Source organism: Prunus dulcis, chromosome 3 (assembly GCF_902201215.1).
Source record: "Prunus dulcis chromosome 3, ALMONDv2, whole genome shotgun sequence".
Lineage (NCBI taxonomy): Eukaryota > Viridiplantae > Streptophyta > Magnoliopsida > Rosales > Rosaceae > Prunus > Prunus dulcis.
The window spans coordinates 8126283-8143325 of record NC_047652.1 but is presented as its reverse complement, the minus strand read 5'-3'; the positions used below and the strand labels follow the sequence as shown (position 1 = coordinate 8143325).

At 41.5% G+C, this 17043-nt stretch overlaps 1 protein-coding gene across 1 annotated transcript; it reads left to right on the top strand.

Moving 5' to 3' along the window:
- The first annotated feature begins 11387 nt into the window (after nt 1–11387).
- LOC117620623 (E3 ubiquitin-protein ligase RNF144A-like) lies at nt 11388–13349 on the top strand. Its single transcript, XM_034350744.1, has 2 exons — nt 11388–12453; nt 12963–13349. The coding sequence occupies exons 1-2, from the start codon at nt 11585–11587 to the stop codon at nt 13036–13038; spliced, it is 945 nt and encodes a 314-aa protein (XP_034206635.1). The 5' UTR covers nt 11388–11584; the 3' UTR covers nt 13039–13349.
- The last annotated feature ends 3694 nt before the right edge of the window (nt 13350–17043 follow it).

Here is a 17043-nt window from a genome sequence, read left to right as displayed (position 1 = left end):
TCAGTCTTGGGCCGTCTTGAGTCGTTCTCTAATTATTTTCACATGTTCCTTCGTCCGTTCAACATCATCTGCCACTTCCAATCTGTGCTCACCTACTTCATCCCAATAGAATGGAGTTCTACACTGTTTCCCATATAAGGCATCAAATTGGGACATCTTGATACTCGCCTGATAGCTGTTATTATAGGCAAACTCCATAAGTGGCAACTTCTCATCACAGTCACCCCGAAACTGCAGTGCACAAGCTCTCAACATATCTTCTAAAGTCTGAATTGTCCTCTCAGACTGACCATCTGTCTAGGGGTGAAAGGCAGTACTAAACCGCAACTGGGTTCCGAAGGCTTCATTTAACTTCGTCCAAAAAAGGGAAGTAAACCGTGGATCTCTATCAGAAGTAATAGATACTGGCACCCCATGAAGTCTCACTATCTCATCTATGAAGAGCTTAGCCAACTTATTTAGCGTGTAGTTTGCTCTCACCGGTAAGAAATGGGCGGATTTGGTGAGTCGAAACACGATTACCCAAACTCCATCATGCTTATTCTGTGTTCGAGGAAGCTTGAATACGAAATCCATAGTAAGATGTTCCCACTTCCATTCAGGAATTGGAAGTGGTTGCAATAGCCCTGATGGTTTCTGCCGTTCTGCTTTCACTTGCTGACAAATTAAGCACTTCCTGACATATTTTGCTATTTCTTTCTTCATAAAAGGCCACCAGTAGTGCTCTCTCAAAGTATGATACATTTTAGTACTTCCAGGGTGCATTGCAAAAGCTGAACCATGGGCCTCCTCAAGAATTTCCCTCTTTAGAGCTTTATCATTAGGAACATATAACCTGGTACCCACCATTAAAGCTCCATCATTTCTTACTGAACAGTCAGTTCTGTCACCATTTTCCACCTTTGCTCGTAGCGTGCAAATCAAAGGATCCTATGATTGAGCGGCGAGTATTCATTCCACTAGCACTGGTCTCACCTGGAGAGTAGCTAACAGTGCTCCTTGCTTATCTACACCCAGTTCAACTCTAAGCTTCCTCATTTCTACCATCAATGGCACATACCTCCCTCCGAGGTAAGCCACTGATCCTAAGGATTTCCTGCTGAGTACATCAACTACAACATTAGCTCTTCCCGGATGGTGCTCAATAGTACAATCGTAGTCCTTAATCAACTCTAGCCATCTTCTTTGCCTCAGATTCAACTCCTTCTGAGTGAACAAATACTTTAAGCTTTTGTGATCCGTAAAAATCTGACATGTTGCCCCGTAAAGGTAGTGCCGCCAAATCTTCAAGGTAAAAACCACTGCAGCCTAGTCCAAATCATGAACATGATAATTCATCTCATGCTTCTTTAGTTGCCTAGAAGCATAAGCAATCACCCGACCATGCTGCATTAGCACACAACCAAGTCCCTGTTGGGATGCATCACTGTAGATAACAAAATTTCCGCTATCATCTGGAAGGGTCAAAACCGGAGCGGTGGTTAACCTGATTTTAAGTTCGTTAAAACTCTTCTCACACTCATCTAACCATTCAAACTTAACTCCTTTCTTTGTCAGACGAGTGAGAGGCGCCGCTATAGTAGAAAAACCTTCCACGAAGCGACGATAATACCCTGCTAACCCAAGAAAACTCCGTACCTCAGTAACACTGCTTGGTTGTGGCCAGTTCATCACTGCCTCAATCTTCTGGGGATCAACATAAACACCCTCTGCAGAAATTACATGCCCCAAGAAACTAACTCTGTCCAGCCAGAATTGACACTTACACCAGAATCTTCACCAACAATTTTCTCCTCCTCAGAGTCTTCAGCACAATTTCCAAATGCTTCATGTACGCCTTATGACTCTTAGAATACACCAGAATGTCGTCTATGAATACAATCACAAAGCGATCCAAGTAACGTTGGAACACTCTGTTCATGAGATCCATAAACGCAGCTGGCGCATTTGTCAACCCAAATGGCATCACTAGGAACTCATAGTGCCCATACCTCGTTCGGAAAGCTGTCTTAGGCACATCCTCTTCTCTAATCTATAACTGATGATACCCAGATCTCAAATCAATCTTGGAAAATACCTTGGCACCCTTCAGTTGGTCAAATAAATCATCAATACAAGGCAACGGATACCTATTCTGAACCGTGACTTTGTTCAGCTGTCTGTAGTCAATGCATAATCGCATGGTGCCATCCTTCTTCTTAACAAACAGCACTGGAGCACCCCAAGGGGAAAAATTAGGTCGGATAAAGCCCTTATCTACTAGCTCCTGCAACTGAACCTTTAATTTCTTTAACTCTGCTGGTGCCATTATGTATGGTGCTTGAGATGACAGGACCCAAACCAAATTCCGCTTTGGAATTCGAGTCGACCCCTGTGCGTGTCCGACACTTGGCGGATGTAGGGCACAATTGACTTAATTGCCCTTCTAATTGAAATTTCAACCTTGACTCCTGCCGAAAATTCGGCAGAGTCTCCCCTAAAATTTGCTCAAATCCAAAATTTTCACCTGCCAGAACGAGCAAAAATATCCACACAACCAACTGCCAGCACTTCAATAAACATGCCAATAGTTCCATTCTCACTCTAGGGCAATATATCAGAGCAATTCTGATAGTTTGCAGATAAGTTAATCGTTTTACATACCATCACTTTTGAACAAGAAGGCGCAGAAGTCAAGATGGCCCGATGATGGATGTCCTATGCACGCTACAGCCTGGGGGCGCAAAACATTTGAAAATTGTGAGTGGACAAAAATATGGGTTCATAAAATATCTAAGAATATACTAACCCCCATTGTAAAAATAGTTAAGTGAACGGAGTATATACTCTGCATTTGAAGTATACTAAACTCACGGCATTCACATGCTGAAATCAAGGTATCTATATATTTGAATAAATATATATAATCGTATTCAAGATAAAATTTTCATGAAGCACTGAAATCAAAACTTACATAAAAACACTGTGATCAAACCTGCATAAAAGCAATGTACTCAAACCTTGAATCAAAGCACTGCAATCAATCAAAACTACCACTCGGATGTACCCCTGTAATTCGTCAATTCCCCTGGCAGGTCTCGGCGACACACAGTCTATCCGAGCCGCAAATCCTGGCAGGATTCAGGGGACCGCAGTCAGCCTGATCCGCTGGCAGGTCTCGGTGACACAAAGTCAACTCGAGCCGCAACTGGCAGGATTCAGGGGACCGTAGTCAGCCTGATCCGCAATCATGGCAGACCTCGACGACACTAAGTCAAACCGAGCTGCAAATCCTGGCAGACCTCGGCGACACCAAGTCAAACCGAGCTGCAAATCCTGGCAGACCTCGGCGACACCAAGTCAAACCGAGCTGCAAATCCTGGCAGACCTCAGCGACACCAAGTCAAACCGAGCTGCAAAGCCTGGCAGACCTCGGCGACACCAAGTCAAACCGAGCTGCAAATCCTGGCAAACCTCGGCGACACCAAGTCAAACCGAGCTGCAAAGCCTGGCACTTACGGTCCGAGCGTCCCTGAAACTCGTAAGGCAAATGTCAAGTGCACTGACAGAACTGAGAATAAACTGGATGTCCGTAGACATCGGTATAACTGAGGGTAATAACCATAGTTGGGTACATAGTGGTTTTTAAGAAAAATATAACATTTCTGAGAAAGTATAACATGTCTGGAAAATCTGCTGAATAACTGAATTTTCATTAAATCAAAAACTCTGCTGCCATAGGAAAATAAAAAGCTCCTGAAAAATCTGCTAAATAGCTGACTTTTGTTAAATCAGAAACTATGCTGCTATTTTATCTGATGTAAATCTCAAACTCTGCTTTTTGTAACTCTTTAGCACATCAACTAAGCAGCATATAAATAAGGTATGAAACTTCACAAAGCATACTAGGAAAAATGACAATTAATAAAACGTATTCAAGATCAAATAATAAAACTCATTATATAAAATCATTTATGAAAGAAAGTCCACTCACTCCTGGTCCGAGCTAGCTAGACCTCCTGAAGGTCTCTCCTGCGGGCCTGCCTGGTCTCGAGTGCCTGGATAAACCATCATGGTTATTTAATTAATAAAACTGCTCGGTATAAGTTTTTATGTAAAACCCTGACCCCCGACTTCTAAGAGTGTGTGCACTAACTTTAAAGTCATTTTTCTGCCCACTTAGGCATTTCAGATGTTTAAAATCGTTCGAAAAGACTCGAGACTTCACTAAGCGATAAACTTCAATATTGGTCGATACGGAAACCCGTGGGGTCCACGACCTCCAATGACCAATCTGAGAGTTCCTTTAAGTTCCTCACATTTAAGGAACCATATCCTGCAAGTTTGGTCTGAAACTGACGATCGGATTGACCACGATCGTGAAATCATAAAATTTCCAAACCCTAACCCCAGGGTTCGTGATTTCGGAGTATCCGAGACTCCGATTCACAATCCGTCGAATCCTACACAATCCTGAAATTATTTGGAACAACATATCCGAAATTGAGCGCGATCCAAAGGTTCAGCAGTATCGAACCCGAAAATCGCACAATATGGAAAATCCGTTCGGGGCTCAAACGGTATCCAAATTGAGATCCGCGAAATCCTACGCGCTCGTGACAACATAAGGATCACAACAAGACACAGTGCCCCTGCACTACACTCACCCACACGCCGCAGCACTCGCCGGCAGCGATGGGTGTCTAAAGCGATTTCGCCTCGCCAGAAAAACTTCAAACCACGGCTCCAAACTCCTACCCTAGGTAAAACACCATATTTGGAGCCACTTTTGTTCTTGGACCTACCCCAAAAAGTGGCTGGAAGTGGCCGAAAAGCGGAGGCCGAAAATCGGCTGAAACTTCAAACTCAAAAATGCAATAGCTACACTACGAATCGATCTAATCCTACCCAATAGGCAGCTAGAACAGCTCGAGAGGTTCAAGATCCATACATGGGCCGACAAAAATGGTGGCCGGAGGAGGGAGATCGACGGTGTTGAAGTTTCGGTGACCTCCCGGCAGTTTTCTGCATTTTTCGGCCAGCACCGGCGGGAAGGGTCGGGAAAGGAAGGGGACACGATGGCGGTTCGAACGCCACCGGTCCCGTGGCCGGTGGTGCCCTGTGGCGGCGCTGGTGATCTCTGGAAGGCGACGGGCCGTCTGAGTGGGAGAGGAGAGAGAGAGGGTCGCGCGAGGAGAGAGAGCTGAGCTGGTTTTATAAATCCAACTTCAAAATATTTACGGTTGTGCCACTGAGACTCTTTTGACCATAACTCTCTCGTTATAACTCCGATTCGGGCCCACTACGTGTTTACGAACTCATTTCACCGTGCTCTACGCAACGGTGTAAGTGGAATTGTCAAATTCCTTCTCGATCAAAAAGTCACCTTTTTCTTAATAAAATATTCCGATGGCAAAATTGTCTTTTCGCAAAATAAAATATTTCTTAATTATGAAATTTAGGTTTGGGTTATTACATGAGATATAGGGTTCGTTCCTGGAACGAGCTCAATGTCTCCCGATGAGGAGGTAACCCATGAAGATCCACGGGAAATACATCCGGAAATTCCCGTGCCACTGGAATTTCTTCCGATTTCAGCCCATGATCTCTGGTATCGATCACATGGGCTAAATATCCTGAGCACCCTTTTCTGAGCAACCGTTTTGCCGTCATAGCTGAAATGAGGTAAGATGGAAGCACTCTGCGCTCGCCATAAAATGTCATTTCAGGTCGTCCAGGACTACGGAATACAACCTCTTTCCTGAAACAATCCAGTGAGGCATGATGTTTGGCTAACCAATCCATGCCTAAAATGACATCCAAACCAACCATTTCCAACGGAATTAGATCTGCCTCCAAACATACATCTCCTACCAACACTGTACTATCTCGATACACCGTACCTACGTGAAAAATCTCTCCCGTAGGTACAGAGATCGCTAGTTCGTTTCGTAGGGCTGAAAGTCTTACATTAGCATTGTGGGCAAAACTAGGTGTGACAAATGAGTGCGTAGCCCCAGGGTCAATCAAAACTCTAGCAGGGGTTCCAAAAACTGATAAAACACCTGTGACTAAGTCAGGTGACGCATGTGCTTGCTGCTGGGACATATTGTACACTCTGCCCGTGGCTCTGGCGCGTCCACCCCGTCCATGTTGCTGACTACTACCACGGCTGGCAACACTGGTCTGGGCCCCACCACTGGACGAGGCCCCTATAAACTGCGATCTGCCCTAAGTGCCTATCCCCTTAGGCAATGCGACTGTCGCCTCTCCACCCTGAAGCAATACCGGGCACTTCCTCAGAAAATGTCCAGACTGACCACAATGGAAACATCCGGTGGTACCCTGTCGGCAAGTCCCGGTATGATACCTACCACACTCAGCACACTGCGGATTCCTCCTCCTACTAGATGCTGACTGTAGCTGTCTCCCAGAACCTCTAGCTGTACTACCTCCGGGACGGTTCCCAGAACTGCCACTCTAGTTGGAACCTCCACTAGAACTGACTCCAGGTTGAAAACCTCCATAACTGCGGCCACTAGATGACCCAGAACGGTAGCTGCCTCTCTTGGATGACCCCTGACTGGGACCACCCATATCAAACTGTCTCCTCCGAGGTTCACCCCGCGCTCTGACCATCATCTGACTGCTCTCTATCAGCGAAGCAGACATCACCAAATCCCCAAAATTAGTCAACCGCTGACTGATCACAATATCTCTAATGGAGGCCTTCAACCCTCCAGTAAACAACTGACATTTCTTATTCTCATCCTCAACTAATGGAACACAGTATTTAGACAATTCATTGAACTTTTTCTCGTATTCAAGTACGGTCATTGTCCCCTGTTCCAGCTGCAGAAATTCCTCCATTTTCAAATTCTGATAGGCTTGTGGGTAGTACTGGTTGTCAAATGCAGCTCGAAAGACTTGCCATGTGATGGCTGACGGATCCCGATATCTGCTTTTAATAGACTTCCATAAATGTCTAGCATTCTTGATCAAAAAGAAAGTGGCCATAGTTACTCTACGGTTCTGTGGAACGGCCATCACCTCCCTGATCCGCTCCATCCTCTCTATCCACTCTTCAGCCACTGCTGGGTCGCCATCACCATCAAAATCTGTGGCCCCAATCCTCTTTGCTTGGTCAGCATATGCTAGGGAGGGATCTCTGGACTGCCCAGTCCTGGATAGGGCCTGTGTTAACAACTCCAAGGTCTGCTGAAAATTTGGATCTCCCAGAACAGTGGGCATGGGAGGTGCGGCCCCTGATGGGCCTCCAACAAAAGACTACTTTACCGGTTTCCGGTATCGGTGTAGAAATGGGAAAATCCTCTTGTTCGGGAGGGGGATTCTGTCCCCTGACTCAAACTGTCACAAGAAACAATTGTTCAGTAACACTAGAAGGCACAAAGTGCGGAGTCAACAGGAAGTGAAACCTAATGCTCTGATACCAAGTTGACAGGACTCGATCCAAATTTTGCTTTGGAATTCGAGCCGAACCCTGTGTGTGTCCGACACTTGGCGAATGTCGGGCACAAAAGACCTATTTACCCTTCTAGTTACAAACTAAATTTCAAAATTTGCCTGGACTTCTATCGACAATTCGGCAGAGTCTCCCCTGTAATTTGTTCAAATCCCAGAATTTCACCTGTTAAAACGAGCAAATATATTTACAACCAACTGCCAGTATACGTAAACAAACTATCCAATAGTTATGTTCTCCAACTATGGCCAAATATCAGAGCAGCTACTAAAAATATACAAAGGAGTTAATCGTTTTACAAACGAAATCCTACATTACGAAGGGGCGCGGAAGCTAGGAGAAGGCCCAGTGGTGGATTCCTGTGCACATCTACTGCCTGGGGGCGCAAAACATTTGAAAATGTGAGTGGACAAAAATAAAGGTCTAGAAAACAGTATATGAACATATTAACCCCACTGTAAAATCAGTTATATAAAAACTAGATTTTTTCCTCTTCATTATATTCGTACTGAGATCAAAGCATTCACATAGTTATATATGTATATGCAAAACATGTTCAAGATCAATAAAACTCACATAAAAGCACTGAAATCAATTTACAACTACCACCTAGGTGTACCCCTTTAATTCCGTCAATTCCCCTGGCAGGTCTCGGTGACACAAAGTCAGCCCGAGCAGCAAACTGGCAGGATTCAGGGGACCGTAGTCAGCATGATTCGCATTCCTGGCTCTCACGGTCCGGGCGTCCCCGAGACTCGTGAGGCAAATGTCAAGTGCACTGACAAAACTGAACGTAAACTGGATGTCCGTGGACATCGTCATATCCGAAGGCAACAAATACCGACGGCAAACTGTTTCTGTAACTGGGTACCCACGGTGGCTTTAAAAAAAAAATAAGATTTCTGATAAATCTGATAAATAACTGAATTGTTTGTTAAATCTGAAACTCTGATGCCATTTTATCTGATATAAAGCTCAATCTCTACTTTCCATAACTTTTTAGCACATTCAACTAAGCAGCATATAAATAAAGATATTTAAATTCAACAAATCATGCTAGGAAAATCATACTCAATAAAACTTATTCAAGATCAAATAATGAAATTCATTTGCATAAAATCATTTATAAAAGAAAAGTCCACTCACCTCTGGTCCGAGCTAACTGGACCTCTTGAAGGTCCCTCCTGCGGGTCTGCCTGGCCCCGGGTGCCTTACTCGACAAATTTGGAGAAGAATTGAGGGAGAACGAGCGAGTTGAAATTCTGTGAACACCAATTGGTTTTCTGTGATTTCCGGCCAGCGCAGGCGGCTTCACAGGCGGGGAATGGTCGGGAAAGGAAGAGGGGACGATGGCGGTTCGAACAAAACCGGTCTCGTGGCTGGTGGTGCTCCGTGGCGACGGCAGCGCAGCGGGAGAGAAAGGAGAGAGAGAGAGAAGAAAACTGAGGGAGAAGAGAGAGAGAAGGGATAAAAATCTGATTTTTTTTTCCCAATTACCATTTTGCCCCTCATGGTATTTTAACCGTATTTTCTTCGTTACAGCTCCGATTCGAGTCCACTCCGTGTCTACGGACTCGTTTCGTCGCGCTCTACGCAATGGCGTAAGTGGAATTATCAAATTCCTTTTCGGTCAAAAAGTCAACTTTTTTTTAATAAAAAAATTTCAAGGGCAAAATTATTTTTCCTCAAAATAAATTACTAGTTAAATAAGAATTTTTGTTTTGGGTTATTACAATAATCAACCAGATAATAATCTAAAGAGGGTCGCTCTCTCATTCACGCGAGGAGAGCCTTGACGGCTAGGATTAGGGTTTCTTCCGTTTTCTTTACTCATTCTCTGCACCATCTCTCTTAGTCTTCTCTGATTATCTCTTTGGGTTCGTTTTGGTGAATTGGGTATGACGTTTTTTTTTGCTCTTTTATTCTCCGTGAGGTGGCTGCGTTGGCTTCCTTTCTGGGTTCCCAAGGAGCCAGTTGCTAGTGAGGGGTCTCCATCTGAACTTTATGGAGATGGCCACCGGTTCTTCTGCTCAAGGGGATGACAAGTATGCAGCACCCAGCAGGAATCAGAAGCGTGCAAAAATTGGTGTTGGGCATCTGATTGTTAATGGCACAGATTTTTCTGGTAAGCATAGTTTTTGTATCGAGGATTTTGTTGACAAGGCCAAGGAGACCAGCCTCAAAGGGTCTCCAAGATCTCCCTAATAATTCTCCTATGGAACGTTTGTGGGCTTGGCAACCGATGAACGTTCCTACTACGAAGATCTTTCTTCAAAATTTTCTTCAGGCTAAAAGGCCAATCTTGGTCTCCCTTGCAGGTCAGCTGGGTTCTAGATCAAGAAAATTGGAGGTGGCGGTTGGTATTTTGCTGGATCTGTTATGATGCTCATATTACATTTTTAACTCCGTACAAAGAACTATGATGTTTTCTTTAGATCATAGGAAGTTTTCTCTGACAGTATCAGCGTAGTGATGGGATGTGTTTCAACGATTTTGCGGTTGGGTGATTGGCTGGATCTATTCTGATACCAATGTATGTTTTTGACTATGTACGAAGAACTATGATGCTTTTTCTAGATCATAGGAGGATTTATTTGACAGTACCTACGTAGTGATGGGATGTTGTTTTAATGGTTTTGTGGTTGGGTTTTAGGTTGGTTTGTTTCGTATATGTTGTTTGACTCTTCTGTTTAGTCAATAGCATAGGTGGTACTCTTTCCTACCCCAGGATTTTGTTTCTCTAGGAAGGTTTTAATGAGGCCGCCGTTAACATGCTAGTTCTTACCATGTAATGTTCCTTTTCGTTTAATGAAATAACATCTTTTCTCAACAACAACAACAAAAACAAAAAAAACTTTTCTGTCACTAGGTTTTACACGAAAATTCAATTTGGTCACTGAAAAAAAAATTTAGCAAAATTGGTCACTGTGTTCCCCAAAATTTACAATTTTATTTTTAGTTTTCTAGGAAGCACGTTCCATCTTCTTCCTTTATTATATTTTGGTGCAATCAAATTTCCATATTTTGGTGCTCTATATTAAAGCCTGAATCAATTGAGTGAGAATTGTATTGCGACTTCGGATGGCAAGGAGACGTAATCCAAGTGATGGAGAACTATATTGGTAAGTTGTTGATTTCATTTTAATTAAAAATTTTTTTTTTGCCAAGTTGATTTCATTTTTAATTTGACTTGGCTTTTTTTATTTTACTTATGGTGTGTTTACTAATCAGGAATTGAATTCCACCTATAAAGGATTCATGCGTTTACTTCATATGAAGGAATTGAAAAGTAAGTGGGACCCACACAAAATTAAGAATTGAATTCCTAATTTTGGAGAAATTCAATTCTTGGGTAGGAGGTGGTATTCTATTTTCTGGAGAACTAACCCATTAGGAATTCATCTTTTTTACCCATTATATCCTCACACAATTTTCAAATTTCAAAAAATTTGTCATTTACTTGAACCCAAAAAAGAGGACATTTTAGTAATTAGTACCACTAATATCTCAATTCCATATGATTTAGTAAATAATTTCAATGGGAATTCGGAATCTAACTCCCGTCAATCCATATGGTTTAGTAAACAACTTCAATAGAAATTCGAAATCTTATTCTCCTCAATTCATCTCCTCCTCAATTCAATTCATTCTCAATTCCAATTCCTCATAATCCAATTATGGATTAGTAAACATGTCATTATACCTCACAATGTTCCTTCAACACAAGATTTTCCTAACATAATCTTGGTTTGGTTTGGTTTGACTGAAGGTAAGCTCCTAAAAAAAATTAAAATTATAAACTATGGGAAACACAGTCATTAATTTGGCTTCTTTTTTATTTTTTTTTTTCAGTGACTGAAAAAATATTTAACCCAAATTTAAAATATTTGGAGATAAATCAAAGCAAGTCAAAGTCAAATCACTGTTCCAAAAAGCAAACAACCCCTCAAGGAAGGGAGGATGAGCACTGAGAGTAAAGAGAACATCCGATTGGAGATGACCTTCTTAGGCAAGTTTTGCTGTAAAAGCAATCCCACTTCCTATTATAATTGATTTTCATCATAAAACTGCCCTGACAGTTTTTGAGATTAGAAGTGAGCAGCTGGGGTTTTGAATCATATTATGGCACAAGAATTAGCCTCTGGTAATCTACTTCTCCATGTTGACGATTTCTACTTCTCAGCACTATTTGATCAGAGTGATCATGAAGACGAAAATGACCCAGTCTCAGATTCCAAATATGCAGAAGAGTTGCAGTTACAGGAGGCTCTAATGTCTTCTTCGATCGCTTGCCAAACGACACTCAATGTTGGGTCGTCTTCCTCCTCTGCCACCGCCGCCGCCTCCTCCTCCTCCTCATCATCATCAACAACAATAATCCAAGCTTCCCAAGCAACCCAATCCACCCCAATTCATGAAACCCTAAACCCAAGTCAGCCACATATCTTCTGTGGGATTTGTGTTGAAATGAAGGAGGCTGCCCAGATGTTCAGAACTGAGAGCTGTGGTCACTCCTTTTGCTCTGACTGCATAGCCAAACATGCTGCCTCAAAAATCCAAGACAACATTCACATTGTTGTTTGCCCTGGCTTCGGCTGCAAGGCTGTGATTGAGCTTGATGCTTGCAGGCCAATGCTTCCCAGAGAGGTTCTTGAGAGGTGGAATGATGCCCTCTGTGAGGCTTTGGTTCTTGGGGCACAAAGACTTTACTGCCCTTTTAGTGATTGCTCACTAGTTTTGATGATTGATGATGAAGGTGAAGGCATAAGAGAGTCAGAGTGCCCTGCTTGCCATAGATTGTTCTGTGCAAGATGCCAAGTGCCATGGCACCCAGGGGTTGATTGTGAGGAGTTTCAGAGGCTTAATGAGGATGAGAGAGGGAGGGCTGATCTTATGGTGAAGGAGCTTGCAAAGCTGAAGAAGTGGAGGAGGTGCCCTAAGTGCAAATTTTATGTGGAGAAGACTCAAGGTTGTTTGCACATTTCTTGCAGGTAGTTTCTTTTGGTATATGCATATGATTGATTTGCTTTAGAATATTAGATTCTTATCTTTGAATAAAATGATTTTTGATCAAACCCAGAAGTTGGATTAGATTTTAATTTTGGTTTTCTTTAGGTATATTATTCAATTTAGTACTTTATGCATTCATAGGTACAATATATGTGTTTAATCATAGTAATGTATCTAATCAAAAGACCAAGATAAAAATCTAATCTTAAGTTCTTAACACATGGTATTAGTCAAAAAATCATCTTATGAAAAGATGAAAAATCTCCCATTGTTACTTCCATAATGTACGCTCGTCGTCTTCGTCTTTAGCATCACCATCGAGGCTTATGTATCATGTTATCCATAATAGGTTTTAGATGGTTATTATGCCCAATAAAACCTTGGGTGCACCTAAGTTTTGGCTGATGATGAAACAAATTAGATTATGGTTAATGCAGGTTTAATGCTTTTACTTAGTGGAAGTTTTATCTGCTGTATATTGTGTTTGCAGGTGCCAATTCCAGTTCTGCTATGGATGTGGAGGAGAATGGAATTCTGTTCATGATGGTAGTTGCGTGAGAGATTAAATGATAAGGAGGCACTGAGAGGCTTCACCATTGTTACCTGTTATGGTACCTTGTGATGCTTATAACAAGGCTTAAACTTTATTTACAGAATCATGAAAAAGTCCATATGCATGTATGCTTTTGCTAGTAGATTTGCTTCCTAGTTATTTTTCATCAGCAAGTTGATTGTATCATAGGGAGAAGCTTAGGATGCTTGCCTCCCATCCCTAAATTTGAGTGTTCTTAGGAACATTGCTTTGAAATCCCCAGCAAATGTATTTGAGGTTTCTGTTTTCTTTCTAAAAGTTGAATTAAAAAGTTTATTTTCCTTATCTGCATTCTGCATCAGGTAAGTTGTAAACTAATTGAACTTTAATAAAATAAAATTTCCAAGTCTGAGGTGTAAGCATGGTGACTTGCTCAGATTGAACCAATAAGCAATGGAAATTCCAGATAATGAAATTTCCCATTGTTTCAGAAGCAGTAGAGAGATGGTGGGCTGAAGTTATGTGAGCGGCACAGTATAAAAAGTGCAGAGTAATAATATGCTGTCAGCTCTCCAGTAGCAAACATCCCATTATCCTCTTCCTCTCCACTGGAATGTGTAAATTTTATTACCCCTAAATCATTCGCCGGGGTTCGATCAAAGGATTTGGAGTAGGTATTAGAATGTCAAAAACTCTAGAGGATGATTTTCCAAAAATTTGAAAAAGATAAATCCATAAGATGAAAGACGTTTTCAGGAATCTAGATTTTCTCTAGTTAGTGCTCTTCTTTTTTTCTTCATGTATTTTCTTTTGAAGGCCTTTTTTGAGTGTTTTTGCTGCTATTCCCGACTGTAAGAGAAGAAATGATAGAAGAGAGAATCACACCTCCATAGAAAAGAAAAAAATTACAGAGGAAAGAAATCTACGTTCAAAATGGCAGTGATGAAGTCACAGAAGAGAATGAAAACAAGAAAAAGAGCAAAGGGAAGAAGAGGAGCAAACGTTGCTTTAAGCAGCGAACGGGGGAGGCGGAGGCTTCGAAACCCACGGTTTTTCTTGGGTTTATAATACCACCATTTGCTGGATTGGTATCCCAAGCGAAATATCAAGCCCAACCAATCCAAGAGTGCATTTAGGCCCACCAAACAACGGATAGGATTTTAGTCCATTTTAATTGGAGAAGTCTGGTCAAGTCCAACTTATCAAACAGGGCCTAAGAGGCTTACTAGCCGAAGCTGATACCATAAAACTATTATTCAAAATTTGTACCAAAATATCAGGGCCTGTTTGGAATTCTATCCAAGAATGGAACTCAAAAACTGTTATTTTTCTTTAAAACAATGAGTTTTCAAATTCATTTTTTAAGATCCAAAAAGTTGTTTGGTATGCAACTTAAAAACAACTTTTGAATATTTAAAATTTGAAGACTTGTTTGGTTGAATTCTTGAAAACAATTTTTTTTTCTTCATTTTTTATAATTAAGATATTTTAATAAACATTATCAAAATTATATTAAACACACTATTTTAACATCCATATTTTAATACCATACATATATGATCGACAAACTCAATTGGTCTTCAAGTCTTAAATAATACATATTAAAGACAGCATTCTAATACTCAGTTCGCACAGAGCTTACAATTCATTGTTACAGAAAATATCAAATTTGGGGATCACCTGACAAATTGTATTAAACACCTCCTGAGTTACCAAACATATTCTAAAATGCTTCAGTTAGGCAACATCTGTAGATGTTCATTTAGTTGGACAGTAAGAACCAGGCACTTAGAGAAACACAAAATTACAGCATATCCTGCAAACTATTCAAACAAGATGTAAAAAGAGAACTACTCCCTCTCCTCCTACCTAATATAAGAACTAAAAACAGAGATATTATGATGCAATCAAATTTGAAACTTTGTGAATGCCACCAATACAATTTGTCATGTTTGGTAACTCAAAGAGCAGCATTGTTAAATTCAAGAGTCTTAAGATGTGAGGCAGATTATAAAGACAGCATTCTAATACTCAAAAAGTGTCAACTGTCAGCTTCACAACATCAATTACCAAAGCAAGTCTCTTCTTGTCTCAAATTCTCTACTTTCAGGCTTCTTAGATAGCACTGCTCGTAACGATGATATTTCGTCACTCCATAACTTAACCCTTCCCTATGATAAGTTCGAGTTGGCTTCAAACCAAGCTGACTTCTTTTTGCTCTACAATTGCAACTCTTATGTGGTTGAGTAATGTACTGAAGTATCCTCCCCATCAGTAGTAGTACATACAGCTTAAAGATTGAAATAAGACCAACATAATTCTCAAGTTGAGAGGCTAAGATGTAAGCAAAGACCCAGAGAGTGAGTTAACACAGCCAAGACCCAGGCATAGAATGTTATTATGCAGACATAATAAAAAAAGCCTGCTGGTAAGTTGTAACTTGTAGCAGTCTCAAATTGATTGTGCTTGCTTACCCTTAATCTATGGCACCTTAACTTCTAATCATCTACACCAACATTTATAACAGAAAAGGGATTAGTCCCAGACTGTTGTTGTTCACTATCAATGCCTAAATAGCGTATGTATCAAGCATAATCCCAAATTAAATCTCACAAACCCAGATGCATATTAATCCGAACCAATCTACAGGATAACTAGTTGGATATATAAGCAGCACATACCCTAAAACTCAAAGATCGATAACACATCATTATATGGAAAATTTCCACAAATTCACACACAAATCCTTAATTTCCAAATTCGCAGACACATAGCAAAAAAAATTTCAAACTCCGAATAAAAAGGAACGTAGTTAACCCAATAATATCTCCACCACAAACACAAAATAATATCCCCACGGCCGAGATCTTTAGATCCACTAGAATCTCTCCTTTCAGCTTCAACTCCAGAGATTTCTTTGTCTTTGTACCTCTCAGCCTACCAGACCCATTATCAAATTTAAACAGAAACTCACATTACCAACAAACAAAACCTAGTCATCCAAAAAGATTCGAGAAATCAAAAGACAAAAGGAATAGAAAAAGCAAACTGACCTTTAATATTGGAAATTGTTGGCGCTAAAACTAAACAGATAGAGATAAGAGCAACTTAAAGGCAGCGTGGACGGCCTGAGGGTTGAATGTGCCTTCGGTAGGCGAGTTCTTCCTTGGCAAATGATGTTGGACCTGAACCAAGGAAAGAGAACAGCGAATGAGGCCTAAGGCATCGGTGTGGTACCGGCCGAAGACCCTCCGATGCTAAAGTTAGTTTTAAGAAGATGAGCATAGAAGTCAAGCTGAGAGTCTTACCCTTGTGTCTAGGGCAAGGGGCCCTATTTATAGAGAGCGCTGGGTATTCTCTTGATATTTAGTTTCGATGTGGGACTCGTAAGAGTGCCTTCTGAGGTCGACACGAGTCTCAGCAAATATCCTAGTGGGAAGTTCGAGGTTGTCCCGCAAGATGCCCTTCAAGGAATAGAATCAGCAAGGCGTGACGAACTCATGTTCGACGAACAATGGGGAGCGCCAGCCGTTTGCATGACTAACCTCGCCAGCTTGTCGCTGGGCTATGTTGGGCACTGAATTGGTCGTGGGTACTGAAGGTACCTACCTATCCATACCACTTGGTTTGCATGTGAGCCATAGGGTCTTCCTTAGTGTCGTACTCTTTCCACGTGTCGTGACGTGAGTGGCGGGTCAGGTATGGTACAAATAGAAATCCCCAATTCTAGGGTTTGAACTGATGAAAGAGAGGAGGAGAGAGGTAGACAGAGAAAGGGACGAAGAGAGAGGGAGCAAGAGAGCTTCGAGCTTCTCCCATGGAAGCTTGAGCGAGAACCAGAGTGAGCTCGAACGAACCAACAGAGCGAACGACGCAAGAAAAAAAATTCAAGAAAAACGCATTTGTTTTGTTTTCAATAATAGGGGTCTTTTTGAGTTTGTTTTGGGTTTGGGTATTTAAAAATGAGCCTACTAAACGAGCTTTTCAGCCTTTGGACTTAAAATCTGTTTTGAATTTATAAAATCGGACTCAAATCAAA

Coding starts and splice junctions, on each gene's coding strand:
- LOC117620623 (XM_034350744.1), top strand. CDS start 11,585: ATGGCACAAGAATTAGCCTCTGGTAATCTACTTCTCCATGTTGACGAT. Junction 12,454..12,962: donor TGTTTGCACATTTCTTGCAG/GTAGTTTCTTTT, acceptor TTGTGTTTGCAG/GTGCCAATTCCAGTTCTGCT.